This window comes from Bombus impatiens, unplaced genomic scaffold (genome assembly GCF_000188095.3).
Source record: "Bombus impatiens unplaced genomic scaffold, BIMP_2.2 scf_0049, whole genome shotgun sequence".
In the NCBI taxonomy this organism is placed as follows: Eukaryota; Metazoa; Arthropoda; class Insecta; order Hymenoptera; family Apidae; genus Bombus; species Bombus impatiens.
This window is the reverse complement of record NT_176468.1, coordinates 750440-770027: the sequence shown is the minus strand read 5'-3', so window position 1 is coordinate 770027 and position 19588 is coordinate 750440. Positions and strand designations below refer to the sequence as shown.

At 33.9% G+C, this 19588-nt stretch overlaps 1 protein-coding gene across 1 annotated transcript in view; it reads right to left on the bottom strand.

Annotated features, from left to right (window-relative positions):
- The window catches only part of LOC117152302 (glycine-rich cell wall structural protein 1.0-like), a 34990-nt gene that overhangs the window by 1150 nt on the left and 14252 nt on the right, over window positions 1-19588 (bottom strand). The window contains exon 2 of the mRNA XM_033323537.1: window positions 5-143. Coding sequence (XP_033179428.1) covers window positions 5-143 — 139 coding nt within the window. The remainder of the gene's footprint in view (window positions 1-4; window positions 144-19588) is intronic.

The following is a 19588-nucleotide window of genomic DNA, read 5'->3' as shown; positions in this document are numbered from 1 at the left end:
CCGCCACCGCTCGCCGGACCAACACCGATGCCACCGCCCGTAGCGCCGCCGCCGCCGCCTCCACCACCACCACCGCCACCCCCGGCGCCACCGGCATTACCATTATTAGCACCCACATACGCCGGTCTAGGACCATTCGTACCCTGAAACAGGTAACAAACACGTACATTTTGATCGTTCAATTCTGTTTATTGATTTGTCGGTAGAGTGAACATATTTGAAAGGGAAGAGAGAAAAATAAGGAATGTTAGAAGATAGCTTTATTGAAAAAATTATTGTAGTAGCAATAACATAAAATTTATACCTTACTTAGATATTCTAAAAAAGAATGATCAATAAAATATTAATTATTTTACAGTAATTATTTCTGTGTTTTGTTCCAGTACGAAGTGGACATTCCCTGTTTTTAACCAGTACATTACATCTTTAATGCTATCTTATGGAAAAAATTTTGAACATTATAATCATTGTGATTTGATAATTCTGCTATAAAATGAAAAATCAAGAAAAATGAACTTTGCTTGTTTCTTTCTTTTACTCTTCATTTATATGCAAATCCATATTTTTATGAATAGTAATTTTTTTTAATTTTCATTCAAACAATAGAATCGAATGTTGTAACAAGTGCTATATTTTAAACATTTTACATAGGATGTTTCAAAAAGTCGATGCCAAACTTCATATACTATTCATCAAAGCGGGCGAAAAGGTCCTAATAAACATGACTGCAAATATTAGAGACCTTATTATATAAAGGTTTTCTGGATTACAGACATCTAACCAGTAATGTGTTCAGTTCCCTAGATTAATTAAAAATTTCTGACATGATAAAGGGCAATTTTCAATACTTTGGAGAATCGAAAACAGTTTCCACTTTTGACTTAGAAAAAACAGTTTTGCAAAAAGTTGATGAGAATCCCGATACAGGCTGTCGAAGAATAATATTTCAGAAAGAGACCATTCTTGAGCCATGTCACCATATGGGAAAATCAGAATATTTCAAAAAGTTCAATAGCACCGGTACTGCCTGATATTATTAATGACAATACTAATCTTCTTTTATTACTCGACGAAACGAAAATATATCTGGTAATTCAATCACAGTCACGGTACCACACACAAATCTTTTTAGGCACAGTTGGCCTTTAAATTTAGCTTCGCGGCACAGGAATACAGAACGTACAATCGTAACTGAAGACAGAGTCACGCCAACTGTAACATTTTCCAACGTGATCGCAGCGAAATCGTGATCGTCGACAGAGAGACTAACGCGAGTCACCCAAGAAATAAATCGTTTAGGATGATTAATATCGCCTTGAGTATATTATTGTGGCAAAGTGAGAATAGGCAACTGGTTCATTACAGAAAGGAAGGAAAAGAAAAGAAGTTTGCGCTCTACCTGAGATTTGTGAGGTAACGATAACAATTACTATTTGCGGTGAAAACAGAAAACTTGCCCGCAACATTTCTTTTCATTGTAACCACATCTACGCTAATTTTCTTCGACTGTTCCACAGTAAAGATCATAGCATTACTTCTGTAAACGATATTGCGTGAGAACATATATACACAACGTATACACAAACGGACTCACGCTTAGCCGCTGCGCTACGCTATCCTAATTAGAGTCATTTGCACAGCAAATTCGTGTCAGTTAATGTCTTTAGCAAACACGTTACAACGACTCTTGTAAGTCCGCGTACCAACAGTAGGCACAATCGGTTGGTCTGTTGCCAGATAAATTTGTTCACAAATAGGCCTTAATTGTAACGTAGGGAACGTATTGTACATGAAACAAGAGAGAGGGATATTCGAAGGTTGTCCTCCAGATGCGCCCAGTTAAAAATTACCGAATTCACAGCTCTGCCTCCATTGGTCTATAATACGTGAAATCATTTTATCCGTCTCGCGAAATACTCGGAAAAATTTTTACTACTAAACCATTACTTTTAATAAGGAACTTTTGGCGTTTTAACACTCGATATCTTTTAATGATGTATGACATTTCGTCATTTTTGTGTCACTACTTCTTACGACTTTGCGGCATTATTAGATGAAAATATCTTGTTTTTATAAATGTTTAATTTTAAGCAATAATTTTATATTTTTAATTGGGTTTAAATATAATTCAGTATACTTCTATAATATACATGTTTTAGATCGTAAATTTTTCACAATTATTTTCAATTCACCAACATCTTTGACGTAGCGGAACAAGATGATTGTTACGTCGCGTAACACTCTACCTAGCCCAGGTCATACACCGCGGGCAAGATGGCAACTAGATGTCTTCGGATACTCACTGCGTACCCTCAATAGTCTCAAGTACCTTCCATAAATCTCAGGAATTTCCTAATCGAGGTCCTTCAAACCAAACAAACGTCTGTTTCCGAAGCATTTCTAAAGACCATTGTCTACTACAGCTTGACAAGGGAAAGTTAGTTTTTCTCACTTATGATGCAATTTTCCTCCCACTAACCACTTTCTCTCGAGGGCGGTGAAGCCCCTTCGTTTAACCAATTAACAACGAAGCCTATTTCCCTCACTCTCTTAACTAAAATCGTCACCAACAAATCCGATGGGCCCGTGCGCTAGACACACCCATCCTTAGCTTTCCTTCGTCACAACATCGTCTCCGAACGGACTGATTTTACATCCTTCGAACGGTCAACATCCTTTAACCGGGTATACACAGCCGTAGATCGATCACTCACTCATCTCGTACATACGCACCAGCGTAACTGTCTTCGTTATAAGTTGTTAGAATAGACGGTGATATATAACTTACTATACTGTGTCATATTCATTCAACCACCTCTGTTATCTTAACCGAAACAGGGGAACGACTATTTCGCGGCGTCGATTAACCGAATCGTAGCGAGAATTGACGCCTCTCGCTGACGCGTTTTCCTCGCGACCGCGTCTCTCCGCGAACGGTCGTAACAATGATACTAATGCAGAAGCATTGTTGCGAACTTACAATAATTTTCTGATAATCATATTTATCATTTTAATAGAATCTTTATATTTAGATGTTTCATCTTATATACCACTTATGCCTATATGTAAGAAAATGTGACGCTATCACACAGTGACATTGTAACACTGAACTTCATACGTGAATTCATTTCTTTATTTTCAAATGGATTTAAAATTCATCAGTTAACAGTATCTTTCATTATCAAAAATTGCATGTTGGCTATGTTATCGCATCCTTGTTACACGAAGAACGTAATTACACGTTAAAAATAATGTCTAATTTACGTAGAATTAATAAAATTTCTGTTTCTATTATAATTAAAATGACTACACTAACTCAATCAAAACAATCAAAATGTATACAAATTAAAAGAATATTATTTGTTTATAATTATTGTGAACAATAGCTATTTCTATTAAATTAATATTTGCTAAACAAATAAAAAATAATTCAAGCTTAAAAAGAATAGAGTAATAATATGGGAACGTACATAGATTCGTTTACATACGTTAAAGTATGTCTTCAAACAATATCGTTCGAGGGGTTTAACGTTTATCGAATCAATTCTTTTTTGTTTTTCATCCGCTTATCTTCTAAGATATATTCACGTAGGAAGAAGTAACTTATACACATATATATGTGAATATGTATTGTAAATACAGCTTTTTATCTATCGTGCTTGACCTCTACATAATGGTACTATCAAATACTAATAATATAGAGAGGTCTCGTTACAAACGATTGTAAAAACGTTTCTCATATTCGACAAGCTCGTTCATTTCTCATTGATGCAAATTCGAAACAGCATTACGATTACTTATGTAACGATAAGATAACGGTATTTTACTTGTAGCAAGTTCCAAGCGCAATTAATGAAAACTTCGCAAGGATTCTCTAGGAAATGTTAATTCCTAACGGCACAAGGCGTATAAACTGACAGTATTTTGCAGTTGCGAAATTTTGTACCTATTTTATTTGTAAATATTCTGGAACAGAAATTGTTGACAAAGAAAGGTATAGCACTCTATAATATTTAGTCAATAAAATAATTTTCCGTCTAGATTATATCTTTTTAATTATATTCATAGGAATAGGAATTTATAGATATAAAAGTCTATATATAGTAACAACGTACGTATATCTTGTAATTTGCAAAATTTTACCAAAAATATTAGTTCAATTGTGTACAAGAGGGCCCAGTAGATAACGTGTACCATAATAGCTAATCAATTTTCATGACACTTACTATTTTTATCGCATAAAGATGTGACTTAATTCTTTTATTTAACTCTCAGATAGTATCATTGGGTTATATGTAGATGACTATAATAATTTATCTAAGATTAATAAAATCTTAGGTCGTTTAATGTTACTTTGTACTGTATATTCCTGTGATATAGGTTAATAATAAAATAAAACTAAATTAAAAATTAAATAATCTAACTCTAAATTATTATAATCTTGAATGACTCAATAATGATAGCCCACATAAGTGCTAAAGAAAACAAAATCGAAAAGAAATAGTGTAACTAGGTATAAAATGAGGAAGTAGTGTAGCTAAGTAAATGAAAAAGAAAGGGACGTGTTTCCTTCGTCGATCAACACTCGCAGAATCACTCGCGGCATCGTCTCATTGGGCGGATAATTTTCTCATCGAAATAATGGAAAGCTTGCTGTCGTTGATATATTTTCTATGGGCGGCTGATTGTCAGGCAACATCAAAAATAAATTGCAATCGCGATCACGAAGGACTTTCCTCGTGGTGGTGTGACTGCCGCCATTGCATCTGTTGCAATCGCAGGACAGGCCTTTCCAGGACTTTCGAGCGCGTTGCATTCCAACCTCTTTAGAAAGGCCTCACTCGTTGATTTGCATTTTTGGCATAGTTGTGATAACACGGTTTACCGTTTGTTGGAGAACGAGACGAAAGCCAACCAGGTATGGAAGGGAATAGAAAAGAGAGAGAGAGAGAAAAAGAGAGAGTAGTACACGGTTGGCAAGTGACACCAGAGCTGAAAATCACGACTTTAAATCACTTATCGCGAAATTCAAACCTTGTTGCTTCCTGTACTACTTACTGATTTCTTTCCTCCCGTCTTCCTCTCTATCTTATTAGTAAACACAGAGAAGTCCTATTTCACGCTTCTGTGTGGGCGATTTGTTTCTAAACCCTTGTTATTTAAATTTCTAGATACACATGAAACGTTATCTACATCTGGTAAGAAAAAGAAAGCGTTAATGGATCAGATCTATCGGGAACTGCTTACCGATACGCTTGCGCATCGACTTTGCTACTTCCTACATTATCCACCAACTATAATGTTCCTTTTTTCTCCATGTGATATCAAGTGGACAAGACTGGTAGAAATGGGTAAAACATATATATTTGCCTTATGACAGGTCCAAACTGAGTTAAAGCGCTTCTTCCTCGTTCATCTTGTCAGATTCGTCTCTCATAAATAATTATGCAATAAACACTCGTACAATTTCTAAGTTTCTGCCAATTCTTCTGAGATACTTCTTTAATAAAATCCTAGATACTTCTTTTCTAATAAAATCATCAGATTATACAAGGCCATTGCAATTATGAAAACTGTTATGCGTATTAAGAACTGGCGGCATTAAGAAAATTGTAAAGTCTCGCAGTGGACAAGTCGAAATCATGGAGGGTGAGTCTCAGTCTCGAGAGGCTTCGAATCGTCTTATTCCCATCGCTAGGTACGGTACACGTTACAATGATGCGCAGACGTGATAAGCAGGAAGTGGCATCCGGTCGGTACATCACGATACCCATTTCACACGTCGTTCTCTATTTCGCAGTGACCAACGGCCACGTTGTCTGCATGCCGTTCAATTGAACCGGCGGCATCTACGGGCAAATCGTCTGTCTCGTTATCGTTCCGTTCTGTTAAAGCACCGCGATGCCGGTCCTCCATTGTCACGATGATCACAGACGCCTCCACACACCCATCTTTGGAGCCTTGCACGCGCCTTTTTCATTCATCGTTAGGAATCTTCATTGATGTTAATTGCTAATACGAATAGTTAAAAGAAGTATGTTACATGTACTGGGTCTAAAATTAATATATAAATAATCTTATCAGCTTCTTTCATTGATACGTCACGTGATATATGTCACGTTTTAATGTTTTATTGTTTTTTTAGTGTTTTATTTTTTTAATGTTTTATTGGATTATCGAGTAAGTCCTCGTTGAGGTGATAATTTTATTTTGAAGTTTAAACGGGACCTATTACTTGCATAATTATTATATTATGTTCATACAATTTCTTTAACGGATACAATACGAGGCATCTCATTTTAATTATATTTTCTATTATCGAATGAATCCTTGTTGTACAAATTTGTTACAACATTATTTCGAAGTTTAAGTGGAATCTGATTATTACCGATATAATTATCTATCTAATATTACTATGCTATAATATATATCTTCAAGAATCTGACAATAATCCATTGCAATTTTTACTATTAGAAGTTGCAAAACAAATTTTGAAGGGAAGAAACCACTAGGAAGCTTAAAGTATGGAAGCAGTCGGTGGAAACACTGATATTTGTGTCATCTCGAATAATTTACAACTTGTACTCTTATTTCTACAAGTAGTCATTAAAATCCGTTAAAGAGTCTAGCGAGTTAAGGAGAAGGAGATGGTAAAGGTTCAGCTCGTTATAAGACGACTATATTTTCTTCCTCGATGAATTTCGATGACATTATCATTGGCATAAGTTTGCAAACTTTTCATAATTAGCAACGAGGAGATAAACGTTGCATTTACCGCAAATCTTAACGAGATCACGGGAGTACTCAGCCGGATAATTATATTCAAGATCCAAATAATCTTTCTTGATATTCATACAATTTATTAAAAACTTGCCTTGACTCTGAATAATATAATGATCATGAAACTTTAGAGCGACTTTGGACACATTTCAAAGTCTATTTAATTTTGAAGGGTCAAAATAATTAACTCCATTTATTTAGTTTCAATTAATTGATAGTAATTCAAATATTATTTGTCCATTTTCTTATTTGTTATATTTACTTAATATTAGTTATGAGTTTTTGATAATAATATTATTTGCCTATTTATTGCTATAGAGTAAAAATTCGATTTAATTAATCACGTTATTCCATCCCAAAATAGCGAAATTGTATTTGTCGAAGTTTTCCTGATCCTTTTTAATGATTCCTTAACAAATAGGAGGGCAAATATACGTATCTTATGGCAAACATCAAGTTTATTGTTTGAATTGATCAAGGGAAATGGCAGATTACGAAATTATAGTAAATTTTGTGTACGTGGGGAGTACTTTGGTATGCACAGATGTCGATGCTTCCTTCAATTTCGTAAAAATAACGATTTTTCAACGAACGACTTGTCATCACCATCTACTTCACGCATCATCGTTGTTTGAAAACGGTCGCGTAAAGCTATCTTTGCCACAGACTCGTTCCGCTTTCAAAACGGAATAGCAAAGAGGAAGGGAATAGCATTGAAATAAGGAATTGTCTGCAGAGATGTAATTTGCATTCATGTATAAATTAAAATTATGGATTTAACCTTTGACTTTTCCTCCGATTTGCTTATTTGACAATCTATTCATTAATTCTTTAATATTTAAAAGGAAGATTATTCAAACCAAATTGTAATGAAGAAAAAATTCGAAATATATTACAGAACATATGGTTTAATAGTTGATAGCCTTTAGATATATCTGAAATTTTGTACTTCTATTCATAAACTAAACTATTTGTATATAACAAATTGTAAAGGAGAATAGGGTTTCTTAAAATCAATAGCAACAAACTGGATGGTCCATGCACAAAGCAGAAATAAAGGAAGGAGGTAAGTATATACATATATGTATACGGGAATTGGTGATTCTTTCTTCTTATCAGAGAGGCGTGACTGTACGAGGTCACTGATAAATGATAGTGGTGGGGAATTCTTATCGAGTCGTCCAGTATGCATATGTGAAACTCTCAACTCTCGTAATCACTTTCTAAAACAGTCTTTCACCTTATTTTTTTTTTTTCATTAATCTGTTTTGATAACACTTTTTCAATTCTGTAACTAATTAAATCATAAAAACATTTTAAAAAGAGATTATACAAATAAATATAAAAAATGTATTACACTAAAAGAGATAGAATATGTGCCTATAATACAGTAAAAATATAACTTTAAAAAAACAAAATCATCTTTTTAAACACAGAAGATCTTTTGACTGGCAGAATCTTATATAAACAGAAATTGAATGCATAGGTAATAAATAATTTGCATGGTTTGATTTGTTTTGTTTTAAGATAATTAAGTTTGTGCTACTAGATCTACTCACAGAAATTTAAACACATAATATGATAACTCTACTTCCTAGCTTGTAATACCTGCAATTTGATATTTTTGGAAATCTCAAGTTTGTGCAATATTTCTCCGCTTTCTGTCAAAGCGTCAGCAATGTTTTAAAATACAACCTAAGTTGATGTAATCAAGTGATAGATTTATGAAGGAACGCGGGATCTTGTGCTACAATGAACAATTACACGTATTCGTCACATTTGAAAAGTCATAAAAATGTAAAGCAACGTACTGATAGCCGTTCAAGAATCTATACTTCCTATTGGAACAATTTGAGTGGCGACACTTCAGTCTTACGATTTATGAAGCTATTTCGATATCAATGAACTGCTAACTAATTACAGTTTTCGGTGATAATAAATCAACTTGCATCATATTCACCATGACACTAATATGTACATTAATTCCTTGTAAAATACGTTTCAACGATATCACTTATCCTAGATTTCTCTATCTAGATTTAAATTTCTTTTAACACGTTACAGGAAAAAAATAACATTTTAGTAGAATCTAAATCTCTCTTGATAAAAAAGTTACAATAAAATATTTAAATATAGAAACATAGCAAGTAAAAAATCATTGCCTGCTTAGTAAAAGTTCTTAAATAAAACTTCAATGTGCTACACATTAAGTGCTAGAATATTGAAATTCTATTTTTTGTAATTAGATATATTGGGAATTGATACTAAAAGTATAATAATTAACTTATCTAAAAAATATACAATTATGATTGTACTAGAATTCTTTCATTATTTCTGATTTCTAGTAAATTCTGTAAACTTCTTATCGTACAAGAACGTTTCGTTTCTGTTACATTTATAACAAGTTCTTGCTTGGTTCAAACTGAACAAGCTAATTCTTTAGAATTAACTAATATTATACATAGGTAAATGTAACATGAGATACTTTGTAAGATAATCCTGACTACTTAAGAGATGCCAATGTGTTTCTTATAATACGTCGATAATGTCTAATAACACCGTATCATTTGGAATATCTAGCACAGTTAGTCCCCTAATTGATGATTAATTTCAAGCAACGCCTTGTTTCCTTGGGCAGATATATTTAACATTACTATCTCACAACTTCCTGTACCTTTATTTTGTCTTCAAAATTTCTACTCATACAGCCACTACTTAAGTATAATTTTTTACTTTTTTTTCAGTATTCTAACAACTAAGTGTGTAATTTTATTTATATCAAATTATTGAAGTTCCCAAGGAAATAAATTTCCAAATTTTTAATTTTTTAAACTTGGAATATTAAATATCACTTATTATTATAATATTGTTTCAAATTTTTGAAATGCAACAGACAGAGCATATTGTTGTTGAAAAAAATTACAGTGCGAAGCGGATTAAAGATAGAGCATCTTCGCAGGATATGACATGGACCGAACTTTCTTTTATGTTAATACATCCCACAGCAGGTCCTGAGAGGAATCAGGATGTCCCACATACCATGCCAGGGCAAACAGCGTCAGTTGCAAGATCTCGCATGAATGTTACGCTCTATTAGCAAACGGATTCACGTTACAAATACGATAAAGTTTTTTCTTTTTACCGAGACTAGAAGGGGTCCACCAAAGATTCGTTGCCGTAGATTGTGAACAGTACACCGAAGAGATATTTTCTCTCGGGAGCACCAACGTATGATAAAAATCATCATCGCTATCTTTTTACTTTTCCATAAGTGACGCCGGTACAAATCAATTAGTAGTTTTGTTATTTTTGATGCTTTTTATTTTTCTTGAACCCACCAAATAAACATCTAAAAAGGACTTATACATAGATAGTATTACTATAGTAATTACAAATAAAATAAGAGAAATTCCTATAGCTCTTACCAATTTTTTTTTCTAGTGAAATCACGTCACATTCTAATGAAATTCTACCGCGGCAAATTTGAAATTTTCTATTGAAAGTCACCACAGAATTGCTAGTTTCTTTGATAAAACACTTTCAAGGTTGTTTTAACGTGTAACGATCAACGTGCACGAGTTTAATTGAATTCTGTGGCCAACATGCGGCAACAAATTTGCCATAAAAGAGAGTCATAGAAGCGAGTAGATGAAGCGAGCCGATAAAGTTTACCGTGCGTTAGGACTGCAACTCGCTTTAATCCCGTTTACTGCTTCACGGCCAAGATGCATGCAGTCAGTGAACATGGTAACAGATATAGACCATACAGGTAGATACTCAAACTACTCTCACGCAGTAGCGGAGTGTCCGCTTCTCGGTTTCAAACACGCCGTTAACTCCATCTAGAAATTCATTTTTCCTATACCAACTTTACACTTCGCGGCACGCTCAACTAGTTGCCCGATAGAGCTGCAACATCATAGAGCATTGAGTAGTTTACTCGCTTATAAGTGGCAGTTTTAAAGTGGCAATTTGTATATTTAGAATAGTAAATTTCAACACTTTTGTATTATTATAATACATTTGGAAGACATTACATATTGAAATTATGATAGATATGACTTTCACATGAAAGAGGTTATTGTGTACGATATTCTAGGAAGATTAAACATACTTTTACATTTGAAGTAGGAAAAAATGAAACTTTCAAAAGTGCTCGATATCTTCCATTACTGTCTCGCCTGATACGTCACTGACTGTTTCACGCAGCGCTGGCGTGCATGTATCTAGCGATGGGACCAATATCCTCGTGTGCATTACCGGCATTGAGTGATTATTTTAGTAAATGCTATTTAACATATTACTTGTTTATCTGGAATTAACATTTGTTATTATTTTGTATATTTATATTTCATACACAGTCGATGACAAAAATAAGTGGATGTAGCAGAAATAGGTAGCAATGAAGTTCCGTGAAATATGGCTGGTACACATAAAAATTTAAATATTAATTCTAATTATTTACAAAATAATCTATATGCTATAAAGATATATATAAAGAAAATTTAAGTATATAACACTAGTACTAATTCGGCTAAACTTCATTGATATCTATTTCCATTACCTATCCACTAGTTTTTGTCTTCAAATATATACATATTAGCAGACAGAATTTAGCAGAAAAGTAACATAATAATAAAATAAAGTACTAATAAAATTAACTGATTAAAAATTCTATATTAATAATCCATATGTCGATAAACGTCCATATGTGGAAAAATCAGAAATAACAAGTAAAGAATCGGTAAACTTTCATCATTTATAGTTCTCAAGAACAAATCGAATCAGTCCCATCGCTAAACATCGACGGATGCGCGTGGATGCGCATGCGCATGCGCGTACGGCCTTAATGGTCAAGAGAGGACGGGAAAAGAAAAGTGGCAGAGGGGAGCAGGTAAGAGGGAACCAGTCGTCAGGCTCGCTCATCCCTCTGCGAAAGAGTTCCTCTTTGCCAGCGCATACCGGACATTCCGTTTCTTCACCTTGAGAAAATACGTACACTACGTACACTACGCACTCACGCAACACCGTGTGACACGCTCTGCTGTTCCTTTCGTATTTTACCGAGAGACATACGACACATACATACACATGTAACTGCATGTTCTAAACTTTAGATTATTTTACATTCGAGTAGCTCTCTGTATCATATCTATTATCGATAATTGAACTTTCTTTTAGATCCTAAAGTTGCAGGATATAAAATTCCAATAGCTTCAAACACAACGGGAAAAAATTAGTCGATATTGAATTTTAGGGAAGAGATCGAGAGCAGACTATAGAAATCTGAATATTCTGCCCAGCCATATGTTTTTGGAAACGTTCGTAGACTGACTAATCGAGGACAATTTCAACGATACCAAGCGAGCCACGGAATACAAAGTAGGATTTCACGCCGAAGAACACAATTAATTACTTTCAGATCGTTGTACCAGCAAGGTCGACCTCGAGGCAAGCGAGTGTACAATACCAACACGTTTACCTTCCGATTGACCGTGCTCTTTCCCTGTCTGTGTTTCAAGTACAAAATGTACGAGGATAATTTATGAGAAGATATCTAACAGAAACTTGATTGAAATTCGGCGAAACTGTTTCACGAAATTAGGAAGCTTTTGATATGAAAAAAATCTGTAAATAAGTCTATTGCGGACAACATTGGGAGGCACGTTCAAGTTTTTCACATCAAGGGAAAAGTATGCGTGCTATATCGCAGTTCGTCTGCATAGAGAGAACGTACTTTTTAATAACACTCTTCGTTGAAAATATTTTCTCCTCGACATTCGCTGATGAAGTCACGTATCGTGACCGACCGACCAACGATATTTGAATACTTTGTTGCACGAGAATAACGTTATCGTGTAGAATTTTTTCTGCATAAACATTTTACAAACTTTTCAAACGGTCCAGGTAATTTCTTATGACGCCTTCGAAATTCTAAAGTCATTTCGATGGTATTAACACGATAGGCGCTTAATTATGTAGAAATCTAAATATGACAGAGGATTTAAGTAAAGATATAGGCGTACCTAATGTAATCGGGCGAGTAAATATATGTTGTCTTCGATCGAATAGTCAAAAACTTACCTGAAACAGAAAAAAGAAAGCGAGATTAGCGAAATGTAAGCTTTATATACAAAAACACTACAGTTATATCGCCCAACAAATGAGACAAAAAGCTCTAATATACTACATAAGATACGTATTTAAAGAAAAACATTGATGCACTATTACGTATGTTTCTTGCTCGTTTAACATTTTGTTAGAAACAACTGTGTTTAGTAAAATCATTAGATCGTGGATGCTTATGCAAATTTCAATTTTTTCAAGCTCTGTTACATTCGTTATATTTCAGATATTGTATATATTCTACGTACACAATATATGCATTGCGTGTATTTTTATATCTTTCAATTTTCCATAAACGTATAAACATTCGCCAATCTACTAATTACTGTTGAACAATCTCAACAATCTACAAGCCATTCATGAAGCACTATTTTGTCTAGTCCCTTCGCACATAAGTACATTGATTAGATGTGATTATAACGAAGGAGTTTTAATACAAACATTAAACTCTGTAATTTGCCTCTAAATCTTGATACAAGAAAACTGCCATACTCTAAGATTTCAATAGAAAAAGGAGAAAGAATATCAAAAATAAAATACCTAAGTAACGATCGGTTATTTACGACTATTTTCGTCCGCATTTTTCTTATCGATCCGGCGATTCGCGGAACAGAAAGTCGATCTGATAAGGGCGTTATGAACCATGAGCAGTACGTAGTGAAAGTTACAAAAGACGTGGTGGTTTATTTGAAATTACACAGTCGGTAAACGCGCGGCAAAACCTAGTAAACACCAATCGTGACTTCCTCGCGACCGTTAATTCTTTCTCTGTCTATGAAAAGATCATTCACGCACGATGCCTGCTTCACAGTGATTTTTATCGACTGTAAGTAAAAAGAAGAAGAAAATATTCTTAACTAATGGAATTCCAGTAGCGAATTCAGTCTTATGTAAATCGACTTTCGTTTTTTAACGGAACTATCATCGAGTGATACAGGGAAAAGAATATTCTTTTATATTGGAATTATATATTAATATATTAAATATCATAAATAGTCATAAATCATAAATAATCTTCCCTTTAAGTTTATGTCCTTCTTTTTTCAAGTTAGGTATATGAAAGTTTTCAGATAGAATCGCAGAAATTAACACTTTCGTTTAACTTTTAATCCAATAAAATCCAATGGTATATCTTATTACTATATATATATATCAATGTATGAGAATATGTAAACGTTAGAATAAAGTGCATGAAACTGAAAACTGTCGTTGGTTTCAGATCAAAGTTGATTAAAGTAAAAGAACGAGTGAAAACATAAAAATGAATCAGCTGCTATAAATCGTTTTGTAATGTGTAAAACTTCGTAGCCTCGAATGGCTTAAACTTAAACGATGCACTCCTTTTTGTAGGCACCACTATATATGAGTCATATTTTTCTTATTTTTCTTTTCTCTCAACTGACGCAGTCTAAATTCGTTCTTTGCATTTGTAATTATATAATATAATTTATAATTATAATTTATAATTTATAATTATATAATTCATAGAAGGTGGTGTTGAATGAAAAATAGTAATTTTTAATAAATAAATCGTAGAAAATGAGATATACGTGTTTCAAGGTACACGTTTTAATCATTATAATATCCAAATATGACGCACTTAAGAATTTTAAAAGTAAGTCTTTTAACATACGCATCTTAATGTACAAAAACGTATGTAATAAGAGAAGTAGAAGAAAATCCGTGAAATGCTACGAATTATCAGCCACAATTTAATAAGTTCAATGTTTATTTCGATAAGTACGATTAACGCGTTTGACACGTTCCAACTATCCGGAATGATACACGATACAGCGATATACTACATTTTAGCATTAATAAAAATAACAGTACTTCAGTATCACATTTTATATTATTATAATTATCAGAGTATGAAATCCTTCTCAAATTTTTCAGCACACTACTTAGCATGAATTTTATACGAATGAGAATCGATACTGAAAGTTGTTTCGATTGGCAATTCGTTAGGAGGCGCGGAAGAAAACACCCAACAGAGCGGAGGCAGACGTTTGTTCGAAACGAAAAAGCAGCCGTTGTCGGCCGGCGAGATACCAAGTTCACTGACTCCGATGACTAATACGAAATTAATTACTCGACTGCTAACGTTTCCTTCCAGACGCCTTAATGGCGCTCCGACTACGTGGAAACTATGCGAAATTTACCGGGGTAGAACCGGCAAATCGTGGAAATCGTTAATTACCGTTCACTTCTACGTAGGACCGTCGATCGTATATCGTTATTGTTAGCGGAAAAACTTGCATGAATTTACGACTGTGTTTACGAGTAGATCGAGTTACGAGCGCGACATTAATTTCTCGTGTAAATCGTCGTGTATAAACGCATTCAAACGTTAATTTAAAAATGTATCACTTTATACGTATCTCTGGATGGTTATGAAAATGGTTTGGATTAGAATAGTCTGAAAAGTATTCGTTGTAATATCAAAAACGTGAGGATTTCGTTTTTAATGTTTTCACATCGATAGAATATTCCGGTTAAGATTCATCGGCGTTTAGAAAGCAAAATTGCAATCTTTTGTAAACAAATTTAACGAAAAGTCGTATAAAGATACAAGTGATAAAAATATTATAAATTATCAACTAGATGGTTTCGTGGCCAGAACTCCATCAAACACAGTATTAAGAATTTCTAAAATTTACTTGCCCAGAATTATCTTTAATTAGGTGGATATTGACATAATTTATCGAGTTTCTAAAACTATAATTCTAACGAAAACGTGATTTTCTAGTAGATGTTTCATTAAAAATAATTTTACCAAATAATATTGCACGATAATTTTGGACTATGTAGCCTATTTTCGTACAATGATCGTCAATGGCTATTGTTAAAACGCATTACTCAAGCTATTTTGTCGTCAGAAAATGTCATAAAAAATCAATGAATGCAGTCTATCGTCTCACGTCCTTCGACATTTTGGATGCATTCCCAGATCAACAGGTTTCGTGGAACAAAATTTGACTACGACGTAGCTTATTTTTGCGTTAAAACCAACTCTCGTACGCGACGGAAGCGTAACAACATTATTTATTGCCCGTTAACTTCGATTATAAAAATAACAATTCGTTCCGCGTCGGGAACGAATAAAGATTTCGTATGATTAAAACTACGTGGCAATAAGAGAGGAAAACACGAATCACTGTGAATCTCTCTATCGCATTGGTCTACCCATGAAAGTTGGAAAATTTGATGCTCCCGTTTTATCGAAAATAAACGATCACTAAACTGCGAATTTTTGTTTAATTTCATATTTTTATAGATGAAGCCTAAAAAAAGTGAGATTTATGTGGAGATTTGGTCCATCTACTAAATGTAATAACGAGCTATTTATTTTACATATTTTCATACTATGCGCATTCTATACATTTTAGATATTTACATCTTGATATTTCCCACAAATGTATAAATATTCACAGTCTAACGATCACAGATGATGAGAAGAACCTAAGAGTCAGTTGAATCGAGGCAACGTCGTATAAGCAGTTGAAACTGTCTGCACGCAGAACGTTAGAAGTTTCACAGTTAGTACCGATACGGTTATTGAAGTAATATTTCGCAACTACCTCGAACGAATACAACAGTTAATTTTAATTACCCCTATCTACACTGCAGTTAAAGGACTGAGTCATAAAAATGACATTAATATTGACGATCGTACAGTAATTATGTTAATGAAACTTTAAAAGGAGAATGGCGTTAAACGTTGGTAAAGCATAAGTTGAGATTTATATAATAACTTTAATTGATTTTGTTAATATTTTATCATGTACCTCCTCGCAATTATTTTGTAGCATTTCATTTCATAAGTAAAACTCATTTACAATAGAGAAGAAGATAAATAGTTTTGCTCGAGACATTTGTAATAACGTTTTCGTTAAATTTTGTTAATTTGCCAGCTGAAAAACGAATTATTATATCGAATACGAAACAATTAATAAGGACAAAGAAAATTGGTACGAAGAATACCAAAATTCCGCACGTTTGAAGTGCTTCCAACTTACATTTTCCCCTAGAATAACCTAGTCCCTCGATATCCATCCAGTGTACCTAACTATTTAGTCAGAGACACTAACCACTTTTCCTTTTAGTCGCCAAATAAAAAAATTGCAATAGCCAAAGCAATAGCCGTCCGATGCGAACGTCTTGTCGTCCACCAAATGTATTTTTCGTTTGTCGCGGAATTTTAATAATTAGTTTATGAGACGAGAAAGGTTGAAAATCGCTAATCTAGTTACTTTTATATTTCGTGTCGATACATACTTTGTTAACAACGTATCATATACATCTTACCATACCACGGTCAATTACAGAGGCGCGCTTTTCAAATGTATCAACAACAATGATCTCTGGCGTGTCTCTATTATTCCAAAATGCAATTATCTACAACGGCCGAAACAGGAATTTCAACTGAGAAACGTTCCGATTCATGCACGTGTCGCCGGTTATTACGCCGGCGCAGCATTTAAGCTCCGGCTACACTCGCGTTAACGTAATAATTCAAGACCCGACGCAGAACTCGGTCTGGTCGGAATAGAATGATTGCTCGCATACCACAAATACGTAACACGCTGCGCGCGCGTTACGCGCACGTACGCCAACGATTAAGCAGAAAGTATTATTTTGTGTCGTTAAGACGCATTCTACGGATTTTCACCAGGTAGATCGAACTTCCGCGCGTCACTAGTTTTAACTACTCGTATTGGATTATGTTCGAAAAGATCCATTCTGCGGTTCGTATTCGAGAAATTTATGGCCTTTAAAGAGCATGTATTACAGGAAACCTATGATTTATGGACGGAATTACTCGATGGAAAGCGGCAATAGTATCTATTGATTTTGAAATTTGTAAAGTGGAAATTTAGAAATTTGATAAATTTAACGCGTTTACTGCCGTCCGAGTTTTATATAATTTATAATTGTATCACATTCTAGCGTAATACCACCATATATTGCCATAGGTTTAGATTGGATCGTTTAAATATAGTAATTGTTGTTGCGGTAATAGCCGCTGAGATTCATCGTATTTGAGTTATTCTAATTAAGCCGGTCATTGGAGAGCCACAAAGAAAATTTAAGGAAAGAAAATATCGTACTTCAAATCTAAACCATCATATCATCTCCTTTCTTTGGTCAGGTGATCCGGGTTATGGTGGCAATAAATTAATCCTCTATAACTGGAGTCTTTACTGCTCATCAGAAAAGAATTATTGTTGTGGGCAGCATCTTTGATCTGGTGGAAGAAATAAGAACTAATAATTTCTATATATAAATTGATACATGGCAATAGAATGATGCAATAGTAGAATATAATGACACAGAGATAGAAGACACGTAAGGCATACGATATTAATCTAATTAGATATATTATAGTTTGTAGATACCTCTTGTTCCTTGTCTGATTTATGATTATTGGGAAACTTTATAATTAGTTTTCTTTAAAGATATTAATTAGCTTATAAGAATAGCATCCTTTTAAGAGTGAAATCATTCGAGAAAGAGTCAGCGTTTTTCTCTACGCTGTTCAATGTAGGTAAGTCTTATTAAAATCCTTCAGAACTTAATTAGAGAAGATCAAAGCCCTTTGTAATACAAATTGCTTTCAACATTTTATGAAAATAAAAATGCGGAAAGCTGAATAAGCTGAACAAGCTTCCAATATCTGTCCATAATCTGACTATGTCTTCACGTTTAACCAATAACGTATATCTTGTTAAATTAAATTTTAATACAGAGGCGTATAAGTTGCTACTATAAGTTACTATATTGTAGATTATTATAGTATAAGCTATATGCAAGAACGCATTGCATAGTACAAAATGCATTAATATACATTGCAGAATGTTATAGCCAGCTCTAGTACTTCCATAAAACACTGTAACAAATTAATTGCCGCCAAAAGGATACTGTTGACAATTAGTGGATCATTGGTTGACACTCCTAGAATAAAATACTTGGAAATAGAAGATATGACCAATGAAAATTAAATAAAGTAGCAGATACAGTTACAGTTCATAGAGAGGGAAAAGCGTTGTATAAGTTATATGCCAAGTATAATGCATTTTTAATTTAACAAAAAAAAAAAGATCAGATTATTAATAAGAATCTAACCAAGAAAAATTAAGCTACTAAAAGTTGAACGATGAACTTCTTTGCTTATAAAGGTAGATTACAGGGAAACAATTTATCGGCATAGAAAAGGTGACAAAATCCGGTTTTATTTAACATGTTCCGAAGCAGATGGTCAGTTAATGGTTCGTCATCAATATCATCAAGCTGACCTACATACGCGGCACCAGGACATGGATCTTTCCTTGTGTTTGATCAGCGAATTACACTTGAAATATGCAACCGAGTTACATTTGACGAAAGTTGATGAATTTCTCGCATTGGAATCCACCTTTCGTTACGAAATCTTTTTGATATTCATTAGCTGTCAATTTCCACGTTTGCCATTCAGCTACGAACAATCAACAACCTTTCGCACTTTCAAGCGTGTGACGTGTTCCATGCTAATTTTATAATGATTCTGAGTGAAATAAAATTTAACGATATCGATAGGGGTACGCATAATGGACGATTAACTTTCGAGAGAAAATTTGGGGAAAAATGTGAAATGGTTATTAGCAAAATTCAACCTCTACTTTAAAGAGAATAATAAAATATT